A 22,334-nucleotide genomic window follows, 5' to 3' on the forward strand; every position below is an offset into this window, starting at 1 on the left:
CATTTCTCTGGGATTCCCTGTCTATTAGAGTTGAATTGGAACAATATGAAGGATGGGGAAAGGCTTTTCACTGGCCTTCCATATTCTTTAATATTTCCATCATTAATCCCTCCCAAGCTGTACAATTTCAAGGACTTAGGTCCCCTGGTTGAAGTGCAAATGGTATGTTGGAGGCAAACACAGAAAACCATTATTATGAATTAATACCTTAGTGAAGATTAGCTCCTCATATTAGCTAATGGCCAATAAATGAGACTGCAGTAGAATCAACCCTGGACTGAGTAGTTTTGATATTTGTTAGTGTGTAAAGCATGGGGGAAAAAACAAACAAAAGAAGAGTTAGTTTTTACTATGCACGAAGCACTGGGCTAGATATTTTCATATTTATTATCCCATTTAATCCTTTTAACAACCTTGATATGAATGTATTATTATAACTGATTTACAGATGAGAAACAGGAGCACAGAGAGTTTGAGTCAGCTTCAAAGTCACACAGCTAGTAAGAGGAAGAGAGGGGATTTGAAGTCCCAGGACATCAGACAAAGGCTAGAAGAGCACTGAAGTGTGGGCAGCCTTTGCTTCTAGGGGGCAGTATCAGGTCACTGGGGGTTAAGCATTCCAGGGGATCACCTATGGGCAGGTGAACCCCAGGACAGAGGATTGAGGGGCACTAAAGACTAACTTGGCAAGGCTTACAATTTGGCCCCAGCAGGGCTGATCTGTTCATGTTCTGTCTCTCTTCATCAAAAAATGGGCAGTGTGATGTCATCATTAAGAGGATAGGATTTGGTGGCAGGCTGACCTAGATTCAGATCCTGATTCCAGCCCTTTTCTGTAGGTATGACCCTGGGCAAGCTGTTTAAGGTTTCTCAGCTGGGATTCTCTCATCTGGAAAAAGGAATAATGGTATCTTCCTTATATTTTTGTGGAAGTTAAAGAATATGTGTGAAGCTTCCAGCCCAGGGGAAATGCCAGTAAGGAGTGGCTCCTCTACTTCGGAATAGGTATTGGTGAGCTGTGTGGTTACAGCAGGCAGGGCCATGGGCAACAGGAAATGGACCCACAGGGAAAGTGAGATCTGGGCTTATTAGGTTATTGCTTCTTAATCTTGAGTGTGCATCTGAATCACCTGGAGAACTTGAGAACCCAGATTGCCTGGTTGCACCCCCAGTTTCTGACTCAGTAGGTCTGGGGTGTCATCTCTACCAAGTTCCTGGGTGATGTGGATACTGCTGGGCTGGGGACCACACCTAGAGACTCGGTGCAAAGGCCTTTCATAATGGGTACTCTCTGTGCATTAACAGTGGCTCTAATCCCTGGACAGAACATTTGGAGTCCATCCGAGCCTGCGGTGAATCAGAGAAGCAGAGCTCTGGCCTCTCTCCTCTTCCCCCATATTCTACCCCACTTCTGTAGTTTCTTGAGGTTTTGGGATCCAGTCCTTGTGAACAGGGGTCAAAAAGGCTTAATTATGATGCCTTAATTTTTTGCCATGCCAGTCCTTGGGCCTGCTTAGGTTGAAGGGATATTTGTGGTTTAAATGAGTCCATTTTATGGCTGAAAGTGCTGATACAATTTGTTCTTCACAGAGACAAGGAGGGGTTAGGCTCTGAGTAACAACTTCCAATTAATCTATTTGCCTGAAATTTTATATTTTCAATAAGTTTACCACTTTAACAAGCAGGACAGATAGTCTCAGACAAGCAGAAGCAACTGTGTTTGCCTTCTATCATTCTTTTTACCAAGAAGGGGCAACTCACGGAATACTAGTGAGATAATGCACGTGGAAGGGTCTAACATAATATCTTAACAAATAAAAAAATCATAATTTTTTATTGTTTATTGAATAAGTATTTTTAAGCCCTTGTGACAGTGTGTTTATACTAGGCTTTCTCTACTTTGGCACTATTGAGATCTTGGGACTGATTATTCTTTGCTGTGGGAGGCTTTCCTGTGCATTGTAGGATGTTCGGCTGTATCCTTGGCCTCTCCCACTAGATGCCAGGGCCACACTCCAGTTGTGACGATCAAAAATGTCTCCTGACATCGTCAAATGTCCCCTGTGGGGCAAAATCATCCTTGACTGTGAACCACTGCTTTACATGAATAATCTTATTTCATTCTCACAAAACCCAGTAAAGTAGGTGTTATTTGTCCCATTTTAGAGAAGAGTGAGGGAGAGGAGGAACAGAGAGGTTGAGCAATTTGCCAAAGACCACCCAGCTAGTAAAGGAGCAGGAGCGGAATTTGAACTCAGGACTGACATAATCCAAGGCCTCATTTTGGACCACCAGTCCCCTCAGCCTTTCTAAGAGGACACATCCAGGAAGATGTAGAGAAGAGCGTCTGCTTAATCATATGCATCCTGGTGATTGCCTCTGAGAAGGAGAGAGATGAATGGGATGAGGAGTGGGGCCTTTTAGGTGTATTTGCAACATTTTATTTAAGAGGAGAAAGAAGATAGGTAGCAAACTCAGCAACATGTTAACATTGGTTAAATCTGGGTGGACAAGTCATGGGTGTCTCAAATTATTATTATTATTATATTTTTGCAGTACGCGGGCCTCTCACTGTTGTGGCCTCTCCAGTTGCGGAGCACAGGCTCTGGACGCACAGGCTCAGCGGCCATGGCTCACGGGCCCAGCCGCTCCGCAGCATGTGGGATCTTCCCAGACCGGGGCACGAACCCGTGTCCCCTACATCGGCAGGCGGACTCTCAACCACTGCACCACAAGGGAAGCCCTCAAATTATTTTTAATCCCCCAACCTTTTAATGAGAAGGAACTGGTCCCATTTTTATTTCCCCCAAAGATATAGCCCATTTATAGAATTACTCATAATCCCAGTTTATCAACAGATCCTTATTAAATGTATCCTCCAAAGGTGATATTATATTAGAGGCTTCACATACATTAATAGCTGATGTTTTTGAATTATTTACTCGTGTCTGGCACCCAGCTGAGTCATTTTCATCCATTTTCCTATTTATTTCTCACTCCAATCCTATGAGCAGATGATTTCAGTCTCGTTTTACAGATGTATTAACTGAGGCTTAGAGAGATGAGCTGCAGAGCCAGGACTTCAGACCTGGATTTGCCTGATTTCAATGTCCCTGTTCTTTCTAGTACTCCAAGCTGCCAGCCAAACAGAACCTGTGAAGGGCAAGGAAGGAAGGAAGGAAGGGAGGGAGGGAGGGAGGGAGGGAGGAAGGAAGGAAGGAAGGAAGGAAGGAAGGAAGGAAGGAAGGAAGGAAAAAAAGGAAAGGGAAAGGAAAGGAAAAGGGAAGGTACCAGCCCTCTTTACTGGATGAAGTGGGGTGGGATGGCAGTGACAGAGACAGGTGGCAGGAAAGGATTTCCTGAGGTTCTGAGACTCCCTGGCTGATCTCAGCTCCTGGCTTAGGATCTTGATCTCTCAACTTGGTGGCAGTGGGTCAGAGTTCATCTCTTCCCTGCCCTGTCCTGGATGCTGGTTCCAACACCTCTAGGTTAAGTACAGTCTGAAAATAACTCTGCCTCTCCATCCTGACTAGCAGTTCAAGGTCGGGATTAAATTACCACCCTGACTAACCAGGGCTCATTGCCTGCCTCTCAAAAAAGCCTCCTTCCCCAGAAGAATCTGCTCAACATGCCATCTCCTTGCTTCTTAAGCAGTGCTCGATTAAATTTTCCATTCGTGAGGCTGGCATCTTCCGAGCCAATTTGAATTTTGCAACTAAAATGTGGTGCATTTGCCATGCCCTTGTCTAAATATAGACTGTCCACTGAGTTCCCTGGATCAGCACAGGCCCCCATGGTCGGGTGCGGCAAGCTTGGATGCCCAGAGGAATCCTTCCTTATTAACTCATCCTTGAGTGCCTCAAAGTTGATTGTTTTCCTGGGGTGAGCGGGGGGAGTATCTTATTTTGTTACGGTTTTTAATCAGTACATCAGCCCCAGAGCCTCGAACCACTGATGTGGATCGTGGTGGCCCTGGCAGCCATGTGAAAGATCAAATCCGTTTACACACTGTGGGTGACTGCTTTTTGTTCTCAGATCCTGGGTAACATACACACATTCCAAGGCTGCTGCTTGCTCTGGCTCCCCTGATGGATGGGGTGTTGCATTCCAAGAGGGCAGCTTGCTAGCCCTGAAGTCTGGAAGGCTGACACCAGATTAGTTGGAAGGATTTGAAGCTTTCAAGCCATCTTATCACCTCTGAGGGGAAGCTGACTTGTCACGCAGATGTCTGAAACTTCCCCAGGCAGTGAGGAACTGTCAGCATAAAAAGTGGTTTCTTCAGCTGTGCTGAAACCCGCTTAGTGGGAGTGTAAATTGCTATATCCTTCCTAGAGGGTAATTTGATAATATGTGTCTGAGGCCTTTCACATGAGTCTACCTTTTGATCCTAACCGTTCAAAGTGGATTTTATCCTAAGGCAATCCTAAAGGGCAAGTGTACAAAAGATATTAAAGAAAAAAGTGCATGTATAAGAAAATCTGTCACAGCTAAAAACTCAAAACAATTGTACATCAAGAGGGGATGGATTATCAAACATACAAAAAGATGCTTGACCTCATTCACAGATATTTCACGTATCAAGCTGGCAGAGATCAAAAAGTTTGATAACAAACTGTTAGGGAATGAGTGGGCACTCTCAAATGTCAGTTAAGGAAATGAAAATTGGTACAATCTCTATGCAGGATGATTTGGCAGTATTTATAAAAATTAAAAAAATTTACTCAGAATAGTCCACTTTCAGGATTTTAATTGTATAACGTGGGAAATAGTGAAGTATGTACAGGAATATTGACTACAGTGTTGTTTGTAATAATAAAAGATTTGAAACAACCTAAATGTCCTTCTATAGAAGTCTTTTTGGAAGAAAAAGGAATACTATGCAGTATCAAAAAGAATGAGGTTGCTCTATTTATACTGAAGTGGAAAATTTCCAAGATGCACTGTTCAGTGAAAAAAGCAAAGTGCAGAATAGCATGTTATTTCTATTAAAAAGAACGTATAAATATATTTTTATATGCATAGAATATCTCTGAAAGGATGTGCAAGAAACTGGTATTAATAGTTGCCTCCAGGTAGGGGAATTCGATATGTGGGGACCAAGGAACTGAGAGGGACATTCTTTTCATTCTATACTTGGGCCTTGTGAATGTGATACCTTGTGTGTGTCTTATCTATTTACATAAATATGACCACTATTGTCGTAAGTGGATTGGTTATATATAATACATTATGGTACCTTCTATTATGGATTGCAATACATCAGTTAAAAGATGTGAAATACAGGGCTTCCCTGGTGGCACAGTGGTTGAGAGTCCGCATGCCTATGCAGGGGACACGGGTTCGTGCCCTGGTCTGGGAAGATCCCACATGCCACGGAGCGGCTGGGCCCGTGAGCCACAGCTGCTGAGCCTGCGCATCCGGAACCTGTGCTCTGCAATGGGAGAGGCCACAACAGTAAGAGGCCTGCGTATCGCAAAAAAAAAAAACCAAAAAACAAAACTGAAATGATTCAGTTTTATTGAAACGGCAAGAAGTCCACACTTGATACTTAGTGATAAAAGCACTAGGTGATGTAATTTGTGTATACATACACACACACACACACACATATGTGAAATAATGTGAAATATGAAATACAGAGGTGTATAAAAAAGTTAATAACCTACTCCTCCTCACTTCTCCCTACCCCTGGAGGTGACTAATAGCTTTTAAAAATAGGATTATATAAAACCCTATGACTTGTCTTTTTCACATAAATATCATGACAACCCTCCTACACGATAGATCTAACCTATTTAACAACTTTACATTTTAATATATTTAAAATTCCTTATTTAGTAAAATTGAACATAATCAGGTTAAACCTAAAATATCAAATATTTCTTGCTCCAGTGATTCTGTTTCTAGGAATTTATCCTGAATATGTGGGCACAGACACATAGACAAGAGTACTCACTGCAGCATTGTTTTTAGTATGGAAAAACCAAAAATAACCTAATGTCAATGAGCTGGGAAATTGTTAAATAAAATAGGATATTCCATAGATGGATTACTATACAGCCATGAAAAGGAAAGCAGTAACTATACATTCTGACAGAACTATGCCCAAGATATGCTGTTGAGTGTAAAACGTAACCTCCACTATAGTGTTTATAAAATGATACCATTTGTAAAAATAAACAGGATGTAAACATACATTCCACACACATACACACTCAAATATTTACACATACATACAATGTATATGGATGCTTACAGATAAATAGAATATTTCTGGAACTATACACAATCTGGTAACAGTGTTTGCTCCTGGGAAAAAAGACTGAGAGTGCTGGATAGAGGTGGACCTGGGGTCTGGCGTGGGTAGAATGATTTTTCTTTTTTTTTTTATTCTTCTTGATTTAAATAAAAGTCAATGCACTATTTTTAAATAAAGAAAGTAGATTTTAAAATTGCTACAAGTAATCACGCAAGACAGTTACAAAGCACAATGGCATAGTCCAAGTTCCCTGTGGTCCTAAGACTATATAATTTGAAAGAAGAAAGTATAGAAAACCTCATGCCCTGAAGTACATCTTTATAATGTCATAGGACAGGGTTCTTATTCTGGGGTTAGGGAGTCCCTGAACTTGGATGGGAAAAATTATTTTTATTTTTTTTAAAGAATTAACCTTTGGCTGAAAGTTAGCATTTTCTTCCACAGGAATGCAGGCAACAAGCCACAGTAGAATTAGCAGGATTTGTCGCCCACAGAAATCAGATTTACGATATTATGTTACGTTTGCTGCAGATATCTTGAAATATTTCCACTTGCCACTACTTCAAGTTATAGTAGTTATTTATCTGACTTGCTGCTAGATCTTGTTTAATATGTTAATAATGAAGGACATTGGTTTACTCTACAGTAAATTTGTTTTTTTAACATTATAATAGCTATTTCAACATAACTGATTTTCTTTGATTTTCTCCTGTGTATCTTATTTTATGTATCTATTGTAAGAAGGGGCTTCACCAGATTGCCAAAGGGGCCCGTGCAACAAAAAAGCCCAAGAACTTTTGCTTAAGATAAAGTCTGCAGAGCTGGGGATAAGGAGTCACAAATGACACTATGAGGGTATACCTGGAAGCAGGTACCACTTTCTCTTGATGCCAGGGGCTGATTGATGGCCTGAATATATAAATCAGAGATGTAATTTTTTTTGTTTGTTCCAGTTGGTAGCACCCCCCTCCTCCCCAACCAGCTGCCTCTCTGGATCTCTGCCCGGCCCTGTGCTGGTGGCGTGAGCCCTGGGGCCCATGCCTGTGAATGACAGTGAGCCCGGCTTGCCCTTGGTCCTATTTTAACCTCCTTCTGGGCCATGGCCAGGGTGCTGAGCTCAGCCTCAAAGCGATGCATGTTAGCTTGGCAGGAAACTCTATCTTAAAGAAGAATTTTAAAAACCATGCAAAGCTAAGCCCCAGATGCATCCCAGCTTCAGGGGAGCAAGACACTGTGCTCAGATACCCCTGGAAAAAGTTAAATGGGGCTCTGAAAGGAATGGTCCACTTGCATGTGCTAGGACTTTCTATTTCTGAACATTTCGGCATGAACTGTTCATTGGTGCGACTTTTACAGCGGACTTTATGTGCTCACACCGGAGAGGGGCACTTGAGTGCTCAAAGGGGACTCACGTGTGCTGCCCCTGGGTGTGGTCACGAGTGTGCTGTTGACACAATCTAAGAACACAAGCCTGCCAGTGAGGATGGTACAATAGGCTGACCTATGCTCTGTCATGTCAGGAGGGGGGTGATGAATGGGTGAGGATGCCCCTCCCCCACCATCATTCCAGCCTGACAAGTACCTAGGACATAGCTGGCTTTTCTCCTCCTCCCCCCAATATCAGTTTGGCCCACCTTTCTTTCCGTCTCCTCTTCATTCTGGAGGCACTCATCATTCAGATCACACCATCTGCCTTGTGCTGAAATGGATCCACTCCTTCACTGACTCACTCATCTAAGTATTTAGGGTCAGCCAGCCATGGATTCAGATCCCAGCTCAGTGACTCACTTGTGCAAGTAGGGTAAATTAACTGAATGAAGACTTAAAAATTTCCGACCAACCTTTACATTAATTCCTTTTTCCCACAAAAAACACACCCGTGAAGTTGTGTCTTTCCTCCTTCCCTTCATTCACTCATTATTAATCTTTCTCGGTACTGCTGAGGCCATGGATGCCAGACTCTCTCCTCCCCCATCTCAGGCTTCTCAGTGAAACCAAGGCACCATTGGATGTTCCATTGTAAACACTCTTACTCCGGGAGTTAAAATATCGAGGTACTTTTATCATTCAAATTGAGACATTTTGAGAATATGAGAGGGTTACAATAATCATCATAGTGCCCTTGGTAACAGACATAAGTGGAGACTGGCTCAGGCAAGGTGGGATGTCTGGTCACCCCATTATAGAGCAATGCTATATCACCTACAAACAGACCCAGTGTATCTTTGGTGCATTTAGCAAAGCTGGACACCTTCACTTTTTTGGGGAAATGCTTTGATATTAAAGAAATCAAAGTAGACTTCATGGGATAAATTAGAATGTTGGCCTTCCTTCCATTAATTTTAGGGCCGTGTGTGTATGTCGTGTGTGTGTGTGTGTGTGTGTGTGTGTGTGTGTGTGTGTGTGTGTGTGTGAGAGAGAGAGAGAGAGAGAGAGAGAGAGAGAGAGAGAGAGAGAATTTGGAATTACATTTGGAGGTGGGGGCAGCATTCACTTCTCAATACCTTGGGCCTTTCTGAAGGTCTTAATCAGGCCCTGCTATAAAGTCACCTGTGGGGACCAACTCTGGTGGGGACCAACTCTGTGGGGACCAACTCTGACCATATTCCTCCCAGAGGCGAGAGGCAGGTGACAAGGGCTGAGAAGGTGAGGGAAAATGGGGACTGACTGGCAAAAGACAGGTCTCCCCCAGAGGCGGTGGAATGGCAACCTTTTATGAAGAATGAAGATGTTGTCCAATTTTCAAGCTCATAACTTGGGTCCACTCCGGTCTTCATCTATCTAATCTTTCTTCATTGGGTCCATAACCAGACCCATATTGGCCATTTGGTTTCACAAGAGCAGTCAAGACAGTTTCAACGTGCTTGTGGTATTTTCAAGGAATGTAGAACAAGTCACCTAACCTCTAAGCCCGTTTCCTCATTTATAAAGTGAGCAGAACATTAATACCTATCTGATGGGCTATTGGGAGGTTCAAATGGTAGATGAAGTCTGGCACATACTGTGTGAATCATAGCTGCAATTGCTATTTTTATTGGGAGTCTAGTAGGTACATGTCTCTGGGCATGGAGGACAGGAAGATGAGTGAAACCTGGACCATTTCCTCCGGAGGTTTGCAGCCCAGTAACACTGCTGAAGATGTGCCAATCAGTCCTGATTCCCGTGAACAAATGTGACAAGCACCATACACAAGGTATAAAGACAGCCATCACCATCAGGGAAAGGGGTGGGGACCAGAAAAAACTTCCTAAGAGAGGTGTCCACAAAACTGGGGGTCTACAGGTGGACAGGATTTGGATGTTCAGAGGGTACGGGAAGAGCATTCCTGCCAGAGGGAAGAGTACGAAAAACACATAGGGTAAGGAAAATGTAAGGTGTATTTGGGGAAACAGCAAGCAATTTGAGTTAACGTGCGCTCCTAGCACCCGTGTTAGGCAAAGAGGAAAGATGCGGTCACTGCTTACAAGAAGTTCACACATAAGTCCATCAGTCACGAGGCTGCTAGAGAGAGCCACCCCTGTAGTGTTTGGGGTGGACCATGGGCACTTCCTTAACCTCAGGGCTCCTCTCTTCATGGGACCCTCCAAAGCCCTGGGTGGGATCCCAGCGTGTCTCCTCTAGGTAGTATTATTTTGCAAAGTTTTCATGAGTAAGGTCTATTACATGCAACTGGTTAGGATCACTATCTAATTCCACTCCGACTTCCCTCTGTCATAATTTCCCTTCATGTGGGTGTTAGTATAGGGGTTGTGGGCATTTTTGGGAACTAGCTAAGAGTTAAAGATACATTTCATTTGGGTTCTCTTGAATATACATATATGGTGTGCATATATGTATATCCTTATATACATATATGTGCATTTTCTTTCTGTATAGCTAGGTTATCACTAGTCAGGGTTACTGCAAAGTGGAAAAACAGCTTCTAGAAATACTCTCTTGTCCACGATGCAACCCTTTGTGACAAGAAGAGGTAGGACCAGAGGCTGATCCAAGGTAGGAGAGAGTCCTATGGTGCTGAGATCACACGTATGTGGTGAAGAGGTGAATCAAGTTCTGAAATGTATTCAGCCAGAAGTTAGGCTGTGAAAAAGTGTTGTAAATTTTATGTGTTTAACCCCAAAGCCCAAATTTGATAAAAGCCTTAAAGGTATATGGCACTACCCGTAATATGTTGTGAAGCTGAAAAAAATCTAAAGCACCCATAATAAAAGAAAGAGAAATTTTGACTTAGCTTGCTAGGGGAAAGACCCAATTATTTTTATATTCCTTATGTTCTCACCAGGATATGGTGCCTTTTGGTTGCTGAATAACAGGCAGCCACTTGCCCTTCCTTTCCATCTTCTCAGAATAGACTCTGCTTTCCCTAGGGCCTCTCTGGGCTTCCATAAATCAGGGCTCAGAGCCCCACACCTAGTATACCCCCAGTAATGAGCCCTTTAGCTTATTCCGATTGCCTAGATGTGAATCCAGGTTCTGTCACTAATCAGCTGGGTGGCCTGAGGCAAATCACCCAATCTCTCTGAACTTCAGTTTCCTCATCTGTAAAATGGAGACAACCATAGTGTCCATCTGGTAAGCCTCTGGAGAGGAGTGAATGAGAGCCTGCATAGAAAGCACCCTTAGCCTGGTTAAGCCAGGCACATGGCAAGACCTAATAAATGGAGCTATTAGTATTACTGTTATCAGATGTGGTTAGGGAGCACAGTGACATCCTGCAGATGTGGGAGAAAGCAATTTCCCATTGTGGCCTGGTGGCCATCAGTTATTTTTATGAGCCACACATACTCAGGTAAAGGCATCTCCTGCATTAGAGATCTTAATAGGCCCATCTGTGATGGCACTGCAGCTACACACATGCCCACTGGCATTTCTGTGGTCTGTTTCACCCCAGAAGGACTGGGTGCTTCCACAAATGGCCCCCATCCTATCATACCTGACAAGCATGACTCCACACACATCATCCTTCCCCCTCACCGCCCCCCTGCCCCCCGCCCTAAGCCTTTGACTCTTATGGCAAAGCTGAGGCTAATTTGTTTATCCATCACTGAGAGGATAAATCACCCTCCCCCTTTCTTCCTGCTTTCTCCCACAAATATTTATCGTGCCTAACTATCATGGTGTCTCCCATGATTCTAAGACTTTAGGAGACTCACAGTAAAATTTCAAAAAAAATTTTTGGTGGGGACAGACATAGGGTTACCAACTTTTTCTTTTGCCAAGTAGAATACCACACACACACACACACACACACACACACACACACACACACACACAATGACTATCACTATCACTTATTACCATCATCCCATTAAAGAAATGTTATTTCAGTTTCCCAAAATAGACAGGACATAGTCTTTAGAACAAAAGAACAGTCATTTATATTGAGTACATTTGGAAAAACACAGGATTTTCCTAACTCTTCTTTCATTTTGTCATGAGCCAGTAAAAATGTTATCACCCATGGGCACCAGACCTCAGACAAATGTGTGGAAGCACTGTAGTAACAACAAGAATAATATAACATATGTTTATTGAGTGCCAAATATGGAGTCTAATAGATTCTATCATTTACTAGCTGTGTGACCTTGGGCAATTTACCGAACCTCTCTGAACTCTAGACACAGGGTGATGATCCTTGCTCTGCAGAGGGGCTGTGAGAATTACAAGCTATACAGAATATTTAGTGTTGAGCAGTGTTACCTGCTACATTGAAGACCTGCTTCCACAGGGCTCATTCTCCTCCCCTTCTCCAGGGAGGCTCTAGTTTGAAGAGTTCACCTTCCCTCCTAACAATCCTCTGCCTTCCTCTGTATGGACTGGCCCGAGGGACTGGCAGGACTGGGGATGTTTCTGGCTGCACTGGGGGAAGTTTAACCAAACTCTGGTTCTCCAAGAGGTGTTCATTCCAGGTTCCCAGGCATGGGGAGGACTAGTGCTATGCTGGTGGCATAATTGCCTGTGAGAACTGGTTAAAAATTGAGATTCATGGCCCCATCATGAAAGATTCTGATACAAAGGTCTGTGGTGGAGGTCAAGAATCTGTGCTTTTGAAAGCAGTCCCCTGCCAGATGTTTCTAATGAGCAACTGGGTTTGCTGATGGTCATGGCTCCTGGTTTTTGGGTTGGGACATTTTGTCCACTCACCTCATAAGAGTGTCTGGCGTATCATTCCTAGCATGGTATCTTGTGAGCCCTGATGAATGGGGTCTGAGGAGATCCTGGGAGGAATCCTCTTGGTTGTGTTTCACCCAGTAAACTCAGGGCTATTCCAGATACATCTCTTATTCTCCTGTATCATAACCAACCCATCCCCAAGTCCTTGAATATGTCTACTTCTCTCCACCTCCACTGCTACCAGTGTGGTCTAAATTACCACCAGCGCTCACTGGGATTACAGCCTCCTAACTGCCCCATCTCTGCTCTGTGCTCCATGTAGCTGCCTGGGTCATCTTTTAAACACATAATCAGATTGTATCTCTTGTCGGCTTCAAACCCTTCGGTACTGGCCATGGCAATTTATCATAAAATCTAAAATCATTAAAGGCACAAAAGCCCCTGCATGGCCCAACCTGTGCCTGCACCTCCAGCCTCGACTTGCACCTGCCTCCCCTCTGTTCTCCGGGCTCTGGTAGTTCCCTACCAGCTCCTCCCTCAGGACTTTCAGGTGTGCCCTTCCTTCTGCCTGGAGCTCTCTTCTTCTACCTGCCCCTTTCACTGAATTAACTCCTCCAAACTGTTCAGGGTTCTGCCTAAATGCCACTCAGGGATCCCTGTAATACACCGATCCCTGTTGTATACTTCTAATAGCAGCATACCTCTTTTCTTAAAATCTTTTTTCACGATTTGGATTTATGTTTATTTGCATGTGTGTATTTTTCAAATTATCTGTGTTCCTCACTAGAACTAAATTCTATGAGAACGTGAAACACAGCTGCTTTGCTCCACAATCTCCAGCACAACGCCTGGACCTAGTAGGCTTCCAATAAATACATACTTATTCAGTGAATGAATGAATGAATGAATGATTAAAGATGTGGAAACAAGTCCCTATATGAAGGCCAAGATCTCACTTTTTATTCCTGGTTGGGGTGACTAAATGCCCAATGTTGAGAGACTCATGTCATACACAGTGCAGGAGGTATAGAGAAAGCCGAGCCCTGAGCTAGAATGTGGATGACCTTCCCTGATAGTTTATGAGTGAATTTTTTTCAGGGGTGAGTAGGGAATGGAAGAAAGACAGGGTTTTGTAACAGAAGTAGAATAATCAGCTTTTGACAAGGTGGCTCTGGGGTTCCTGGAGAACATTTGCTATGAGAGCAGGTTGGGACCAGAAAGCAAAAAGGTCAGACATCTTTGTGCACTGGACCAGGTAAGTGCCTGTTCTGACAGACACGGATTCAATTCTTGTCTCTACCGTTTACTTGCTGTGTGACCTTGGGCAAGAAGTCTAACCTCTCTGAGCTTCAGTATATTTAACTGTGGAGAGGGAGCTATTACTTTCCCCTGTCAGGGTAGCTGTGACGATTAGTGAGATAATGTCTGTAGAGGGCCTAGCAGAATGTCTGGTATGTGCTTCATGATAATAGGATCTCACTAGGCTGTGAGCCTCCTGCACGCAGGGGCCATGTTTGCTTTGGTTCAACAACCCAGTGATTAGTACAATGCCTAGCACATAGTAGATGCTTTAGGAAGTCTTCATTAATGACTTTATAAATGACTGAATGTATTTTCCTGCAGTAAGATCTCCCTCTTCTAGGAAGGATTCCCTGTGTGTAAAATTTTCCTTCACTCAAACCAATTGATTTCCCTGTGAGCAACTCAAATCCCTGTGTTTTGAAACCTCAGAACTGGAGGATTAGTGTGTGTGTCTGTGGGGGTGGCTCTGTCCTGAGTCATCTCTGAGACCCCCACCCTCCCTTATGCTCTTGTGGGAGCTGGAAATTCATCAGCCCTAATCTGAATGAGAGGACTGGAGAAACAAATCAATGGAGAGAGGGATTCCGATTTGGTTCAAGTACTATAGAGATTACAACTGTTTCTTTGAAGCTGACCATTTATTTGGAGGGGAAAGCAGTTAGTTCAATAATGGCTTCCTGATGCCTTTCAGCATTTTAAAAGACGGAAGAAGGATTTGGAGCGAGGCAAGGTTCCAGTGTTTTCGAAACAACACACCAAGCCCAGCTACCAGTTGGCTGCCCAGCGCTTCCTGCTACCCACCCGCACCCCCATCTACTACACACCCCCCTGCACCCCAGTGCAATGCATATCCCTCAATAGCCCAGCCGCTTCTTGAACCCTGACCAGGCGGGTGGGAGTTGGCCTTCATTGTAATGCCAGGCAGCTGAAGATTCCTTGGACACCATGCACATCGCCCATCAAGTAGAAATGCTACTATATTATATTCCAATTATTTCCTGTCCCTCCATGGCCTGATTCCAGGGGCTGAATAAAGAGGTCCTTGTTTGGTGGCTCCATCCCTGCTCCTGAGTAAGTGAGAGCTGGTCCCTGGCCCAACTTGGTGTGAGGCCACAGGGAAAAAGGGTGGGAAGAGATAGGGAGGGTGTTACAGGTGGGGAGGGCTCCACAGGAGATGGGAGGCCTGTCTCTGTAGGCAGCCCAACCTCGCTCGCAAAAATAAAAACAAGGGAGGAAGGAAAACAAATGGGGCCCCTGACCAGGACCCTGTAGGGGGCAAGGCTATTTTCCTTCCTTCCCAGGAGGAATCCCAACCCTCCTCTTCCACAGAGAAGACAAACACAGCGATAGAAATCTCGTGCCATCCAGGCACCTGGAAGTCTATCACCAACTAGAAGTTTACTCCTACCTGGGCTTCTCTGTTTGCCAACCACTGTCTTCCCCCAGATCCGCTTTCTCCGAGTGAAAAGCCTTTCATGGAAAATTTAGAATTTGGAACCTGCATCAGATTCCAAAGGAGTTATTGTTCTACATCATGTTATTTTTTTTTTTTTTGCTGTACTTGGGCCTCTCACTGTTGTGGCCTCTCCCGTTGCAGAGCACAGGCTCTGGACGCGTAGGCTCAGCGGCCATGGCTTACAGGCCTAGCCGCTCCGCGGCATGTGGGATCTTCCCGGACCGGGGCACGAACCCCTGTCCCCTGCACCGGCAGGCGGACTCTCAACCACTGTGCCACCAGGGAAGCCCCATGCTACTTTTATTTGGGTGTTATTTGAACTCAGACGAAGTAGAAGCCCACATCTCATTTTGCTCAGATGCTCTTTCTATTGATAAATTACTAAGAACATGTTAATTAAGCACCTTCTCTGTTTGAAACTCTTGAGTAACTTTCGAAGTCCATCCCAAATTCAAGGCCTGGAGTCCACACTCCTTACCCGCCAAGGGTTGGATTTCCAGGGGAGAAACTTGTGGATAGACTCAGCTCAGGGACAGCACACTGGGAGAGCTCCGGGAGATAACAGTTGGTCAGGAAGTCTTCAAGTCAAGGAGAAGAGAAACAAGCTCTGATAGCATCAGGGTGGCAAGAACATCTCACTTTCTGTGGCATGGAAGCCAAGGACCTGAGATGTTAGGAACATAAGGTCTCAGAAAGGCATGGACAGAAAGAGGGGGGAAACTGAAATAGTATAAGTGAGAAGAAACTGAGGGTGGGTGTGAAGAACAGGACCCAGAGAGAAGCCACATCGTTCTGCACCACCGCATGGGTGGTGAAGTGCTAACCTTTGCAGCGTTTAAAAACCTGGGTGTCCAGGAGGCTGGAGCCTGAAAGGAGCAGAGAGATCCCCTGGCCGGTGCTTCTCAAAGCCTGGTCTGTGGATCACCTCTTCAGAATCACCTGGTGGGCTGGTTAAACGTGATTCCTGGGACTTCTCTGATGTACTGGCTCGGATTCTCTATGCATTAGGTCTTAGAAGCTGAATTTTTATCTAGTTCCACAAATGATTCTGATCCTTATTGAAGTCTGAGAGCCCTTGATCGAGTCCAGCCCTCTTGGTCCCTGGAAGTGAGACCTGAAGCCCAGCTGGTAAAGCAACACACCTAAGTTCACAGAGCTAATCTATGGCAAAGCTCACATACATAACTCTATTGCTCCTGACCCTCAGAGCAGTACTCTTTCCATTTCAACATGCTGGCAGCCTCTTCAGTTGTTTCCCCTGCCACCTAAAGTGAAAGCCTGCACCTTTGATCCACTCCTGCATCCTGCTGGGGCTTTGTCTTTCCTGAGGATGCTCTGGTCACAGCCTCTGCCAGCTGAGGATCTGGTGTGGCGGGGGGGGTGGGGGGGGGGGGGGGGGAGAAGGAAGAAAGGAAAAGGATCTAGTTCCCTTCTGAGCCTTTAATAACAGGTATTGGCAACTGAATGGAGAAGAAAACACAGTTTTAGCTGCAGGGGGTATTGGGGTTTGGTTTGTACTACTAAGAGCTAACTTTCATTGAGTATTTGCTGTGTACCAGACACTGTATTAAGTCCTTTCCATGCACTAGTGCAAACCCCATGGAGCAAATAGTAACTAGCCCTATTTTGCAGATGAAGAAACTGAGGCTCACAGAGAAGTCATCATTTGCCCAAGGTCACATGGCTAATTATTGGCCAAATCACTCCATGTGCAACCACGATCTTTGTATGGTCCAATGGAGTGTGAACTGTCATCCACTTTAACTGGACAAGCCTGCAAAAGGACCCTGAGACCTTGGGAAAGAAAAGAAAGCTGGGCAGCGGGATGTGATCACTACTTGGGGTAGAGCTTCAAACCCTCTCCACTTAACACGCTGAAAATATTTCTGAAAGGCATTAGCTCGAAAGCTAGCCTTAAAAATGACAATATGGAGAGTAGGTTAAACAGTTTTTCTTTATCATTTTTAAACGGAAACTCCCGACATCAGTTTACCCTCTTTCTATTTGGCTCTTTCTCTTGGAAGCAGTGTGTCTTTAGGATTTTTGTTACTTTGGGGATTTGTTTATGTTCAGTTCCAACTGAGCCCCTGGTGTGACTGTAGGCGTTAGTGGTCCATGGCAAGTAACAGCTGTTGTCTCTTCTGAGATCACAGCACATGACTCTGTCATAATTACCTCCCTCCATTCATTTTCTGGAGTGTCCCCCAGGGATAGAAAAAGAAATCAAAGCAGATCACTGCCTCAGAGAAGGGACAAGTGTTTCCTGAGCCGTGTGGACAGCATGTCACAGTACCCTCCTCTAGGTTTACCTTCTACCCAGACCTTGGCTTCATCCTTAGAGGAAGTCAGGTAGCCTTTTGAACAACTCACTTAGTAGGACTCCCAAACAAAAGAAGATGGGCACATTTTCACAGGAGAGAAAGGGCTCAGTTTCATACTAGCAGGACTTGGTGTCTGGTAGCTGAAGGTGAGGGGCAACTATAATTTAATTCTGGACATTCCATAAACCACCAGAGTTAGGGATATTTTGGGGTGAAAACTGAGAATGTGTGACCCTCTGGCCATCTTCCTTCTCTTTCAAATCTCAAGCTTTAGATAAAGGCTGGTTGGGGCTGTGAGTCTGTAAAATGCTCTTATTAACTCGTAATGGAGGGAGTGCATGGAGGTGATAGCAAGTGGTGAAAGGAGGAGAGGGAGAAGGCAGCCTCTGCAAAGCTCTTGAGGAGCGTGGATCTCTGCAGGAGCCCTGGAAATGCTGAATGAAAACTGCCTTTCTGTGTACAAGCTGCCTCCCTGCTTCCCAAATGCCGTGTCTGCGGTAACTACCAACTATTTTGTATGCAGCATTAGTGACACCACCTTAGTGGGCACATGATTACTACTGTAATAACGCTGGTGTGATGTTCAAGTCCAGTGTCCTTTTAAATTATTAAACCAAGGCTGTTGAATGAGTCATTGCACATACCAGATTTGCCTCCTGAGGTTCTATTTCAAGTGACTCGTACCTTAGCGCGTTTCACTAACACCTGAGTTGGTTCTTAGCCACCTACCCAATCTGCAAAGCCTTTGCAGAACAAACAACATTCCCCAACCTCCAAACACAGACTGCATAAAAAACTAAAACCCACAAAAAACTTTATAGTAAGCTCATCAGTAAACCCAAGATCTGAAAATGCCCCATTCCCCTCCGCCAGTTCCCAACTTACCAAGTGGTAGAGCGATGAAGAAGGGTAGCCAACACAAGATGAACATACCGACTACAATGCCCAAGGTCTTGGCTGCTTTCTTTTCCCGGGAGAACTTAAAAAGTTTGACAGCTATGGAACTCCTGGGGTTGTGGCCCTTGGCCTTGGTACTGCTGAGGGTGTCCTCATGAAAGTTCTTGGAGTGGATCCTCAAGGTCAGCTCCTTGGAGTTGGACATCTCCTTCATGACTCCAGCCTCCAGGTTCTTGGTGGTCCTCTTGGCAACGATGTAGACCCGGCAGTACATGACCAGAATGACCGCCAGAGGGATGTAGAAGGAGCCCAGGGAGGAGAAGAGAGCATAGAAGGGTTCTTCAGTGACCCCACATTCCTTGTCATCATTGGGCGCCGGCTCCTTCCACCCAAGAAGAGGCCCAATGGAGATGACCGTGGACAAGACCCAGACACCGAGGAGTGCCAAGATGGCCTTCCTCCTGGTGACCAGCGATGGGTACTGCAGAGAGTAGCGCACCCCGATGTAGCGGTCGATGGAGATGGCGCACAGGCTCAAAATGGAGGCTGTGCAGCACAGGACATCCACGGCAGCCCAGATGTCACAGAAGATACGGCCCAGCACCCAATAGCCGAGCACCTCCAGGGCCGCAGAGAAGGGCAGCACAGTGAAGCTTAGCAGCAGGTCGGCAATGGCCAGGTTGACAATGAAGTAGTTGGTGGGCGTCCTCAGGTGACGGTTGCAGGCCACAGACAAGATGACTAGGATGTTGCCCACGATGGCAAAGAGGATGAAGGCGCCCAGCACCAGGCCCACGGAGATGGCCCTGGTGATGTCCAGCTGGGGCAGTGTGGAGTTGCTCGAGGTCTGGTTGGGGCCAGTGAAGTTGGCATTTTTCAACTCTCCCCAGTGGGCAGGTGCTGCTGTGTTGTGGCCGGTGTCCAGATCGGGATTCATTTTAGAGTCCGCCCTCCATAGCCAGAGGGGTGACAGGGCTGGGAAGGGCTGGTGAAGGCTCCTCAGCTGCCCTGAAACTTTGCTTCCCCCGTGGTCTTCTTCCCAAAGGCGTCCTCCTGGCGAGAAGTCATCTCCCCCGGGCAGCCCAGCCCGGCAGCACGTCTCCTGCCTGCACCGAGCCGCTCGCTCGCCTGTCAGAGCGAAGAGGAGGAGAGAGGGGACGAGGCGGCAGCTCCAAGTTTAATGGTCCACGTCAGGAGCGCCGGGCCGGGCTCGCGGGGAGCGGCGGGGAGGAGCGGGCGGCGGGGCAGGGGGCGCCCGGCTCTGCCCGGCCCGCGGCGGGTCTGCGGACAGCGGCGCCTCCGCCCAGCTAGCGCCGAGGAGGGTCTGCTTTCAATGAGCCGCCTCTGGGATGACTGCACGGCGGTGACATCAGGCGGGGGAGCCCGGCGCCCTGACTCCGCGCGGCACTAGGGGGCAATGCGGGTCCGGCGAAGGCGCCCGCAGCCCCGACGCCGCCACCCTGCTCAGCCCGGAGGCGGGCCGCGCCCCCCGTCTCCCCGAGGGCAGGCTAGTAGGGGGAGGGTAAGAGGTGGGGGGAGCGGGGGCGGGGGTGGGGGCAGAGTGACTTGAGCGTGGGGATCCCCCTGTCCCCCACCCCCAGGTGGCTCACTGGGATTCTTTTTTCCTCCTATTCACTCCGCAGTTTCAAAAGTGGGCTGGGGGTGCTTGCCTTTAGTGAGGGGCGTCTGGAGTCAGCACTCAGATATAGGGGGCTCTGCAACTTGCGTGGCACCTAAAAGAGGAAGAATTCCAAAGTTAGTCAAATGAGAGGGACTTGAGTCAGATCTGAGACCAACCCCCATCCTTCCCTCCCTGTGAAACCTCTCTGGTCTCATAAGAAAACTCGGAAGCTTCTTGTCAATCATTCATTCAATCACTCATTCATTTAACAGATTGTTAACTGGGAACCCCCTGTCTGCCCTGGGTTCTGTTCTAGGCGCTGTGGGTAGAGTAATTGAACCAAGTAGACAAAGACCCCTGTCCTTGGGGAGCTTCCATTCTAGTGGGAGGAGACCAACAAATAAGTAGGCAAATTCTGAGGTGCGCCCTATGCTGTCAGGCGTAGCAGAGAAAATAAAGCAAGATTGGGGAAATGGAATGCTGTGGGGCGCATTTGGAATTTATATGGGTGCTCAGGATTTTCCTGAAGTGATGTTTGAGCCAAGACCTGAAAGAAATGAACAAACTGTGGGCTCTCTGGGGGTAGGAATGGGGTAAGACCTCCAGGCAAATGGGGAGGGGACTTGGGGAATCCAGATTATTTGTTGCATTCTTTTCCCCTTTCTGCCTGATTTCCATGTTGGACATTCAGCTATAGGGACACACTTCCCAAGGTGGGTGAATGGTACTTAGGAAAGAGGGTATGGCCAAGGATGCCGAGGGAGAGCCTTATGTTAGTTAACATTTATCCACTTGTCACATCTTCTCACGACCCTAGGAAAGAAGGACTATTCTCATAATCATTTTCATTTAGTGGATGGGACACCAAGGTGCAGTGAAATTTAACTATGTGTAAATCCACATGGCCATCAAGGAGTGAATTTGGGAGTTGAACCCAACTGCGTGTCTATCCAAAGTTGAGCACTTGGCTGTTACGTCACACTTTTCCCCCAGAAGCAAGGAAGGGGGTGAATTCTCACCCCCAGCTTTATTGAGATATAATTGACATATAACATTATGTAAGTTGATTTGAGACACTTATATATCGCCAAGTGATTACCATCATAGTGTTAGCTAATACTGCCAACATGTCACGTAATTACCATTTCTTTTTTTGTGGTGAGAACATTTAAGATCTACTCTCTTAGCAACTTTCAAGTATATGATATAGTATTATTAACTACGATCACCATGCTGCACATTAGATCCCCAGAACTTATTCATCTTATAACTGGAAGTTTTCACCATTTGACCAACATTTCCCCACTCCAGCCCCTCCCCACCCAACCCCTGGTAACCACCACTTAACTAACTCTGTTTCTATGAGGATTTTTTTTTCTTTTAGATTCACATATAAGTGATATCATGTAGTATTTGTCTTTCTCTGTCTGACTTATTTCACTTAGCATAATGCCCTCAAGTCTTATCTACGTTGCTGCAAATGGTGGGATTTCTTTCTTTGTCTTGGCTGAATAATACTCCATTGTGTGTATATGTGTGTGTGTGTGTGTGTGTATGCCACATCTTCTTTATCCATCCATCAGCTGATGGACATTTGTTTCCATGTCTTAGCTCTTGTGAATAATGCTGCAGAGAACATGGGAGTGCAAAGGAAATCCTTTTTTCATTTGCTTTGGATATATACCCAGACGTGGGATAGCTATTTTTAATTTTTTGAGGAACCTCCTTACTGTTTTCCATAGTGACTGTGCCAATTTACATTTAAGGTAGGGGTGGATTGATTGTTATAGATGGAGCTGTCTTCCAAGTAGTCAGTTTTGGGACCTGAGCTACTAGTGCTGGGAGGGAACTCACATTTATTGAGTTTCCACTGATAGCCAAGCATTTACTCATTTTCTTTTATTCTTCACAACAACTTTTAACAGAAGTATACCATTCTCCATTGACAGTTGAGAAAACCATGGTTCAGAGAGAGTTAGAATATTCCTGAGGTTGTATGGCTAGTAGACATGTGGCAGAGCAATGGGTAGTGAGAGCTGGAGACTGAAAGGTAAAGCCTGGGGACTTCCCTGGCAATCCAGTGATTAAGACTCCATGCTCCCAATGCAGGGGCGTGGGTTCAATCCCTAGTCCAGGAACTAAGATCCCACATGCTACACGGCAAAAAAAAAAAAAAAAAAAAGTAAAGCCTGATGCCTTCTTTACTCTCGTCCAGAATCCTGCATCTAGGGCTTCCTACTTCCTGCCCTTGATAATCACTGTAGCCTGGTATTCAGAGGTGGGGAACCAGGAAGCCATTCAGGGTGATTTACATTTAAGCTCTCCATCCTAAAGGTGGGTCCCTAACCTCATATATATATATAT

General features: G+C 45.6%; 1 protein-coding gene across 2 annotated transcripts in view; it reads right to left on the reverse strand.

Annotated features, from left to right (window-relative positions):
* The window catches only part of ADRA1B (adrenoceptor alpha 1B), a 617,540-nt gene that overhangs the window by 41,009 nt on the left and 554,197 nt on the right, over nucleotides 1-22,334 (reverse strand). For both annotated transcript variants that reach the window (XM_027084407.1, XM_027084408.1), the window contains one exon: nucleotides 18,338-20,082. In XM_027084407.1, the coding sequence (XP_026940208.1) occupies nucleotides 18,338-19,286 (949 nt within the window). In that variant the 5' untranslated portion in view covers nucleotides 19,287-20,082. The remainder of the gene's footprint in view (nucleotides 1-18,337; nucleotides 20,083-22,334) is intronic.

The sequence above is a fragment of the Aethalodelphis obliquidens genome, unplaced genomic scaffold (assembly GCF_003676395.1).
Source record: "Aethalodelphis obliquidens isolate GAN/ISIS:26980383/991018 unplaced genomic scaffold, ASM367639v1 scaffold52, whole genome shotgun sequence".
NCBI lineage: Eukaryota > Metazoa > Chordata > Mammalia > Artiodactyla > Delphinidae > Aethalodelphis > Aethalodelphis obliquidens.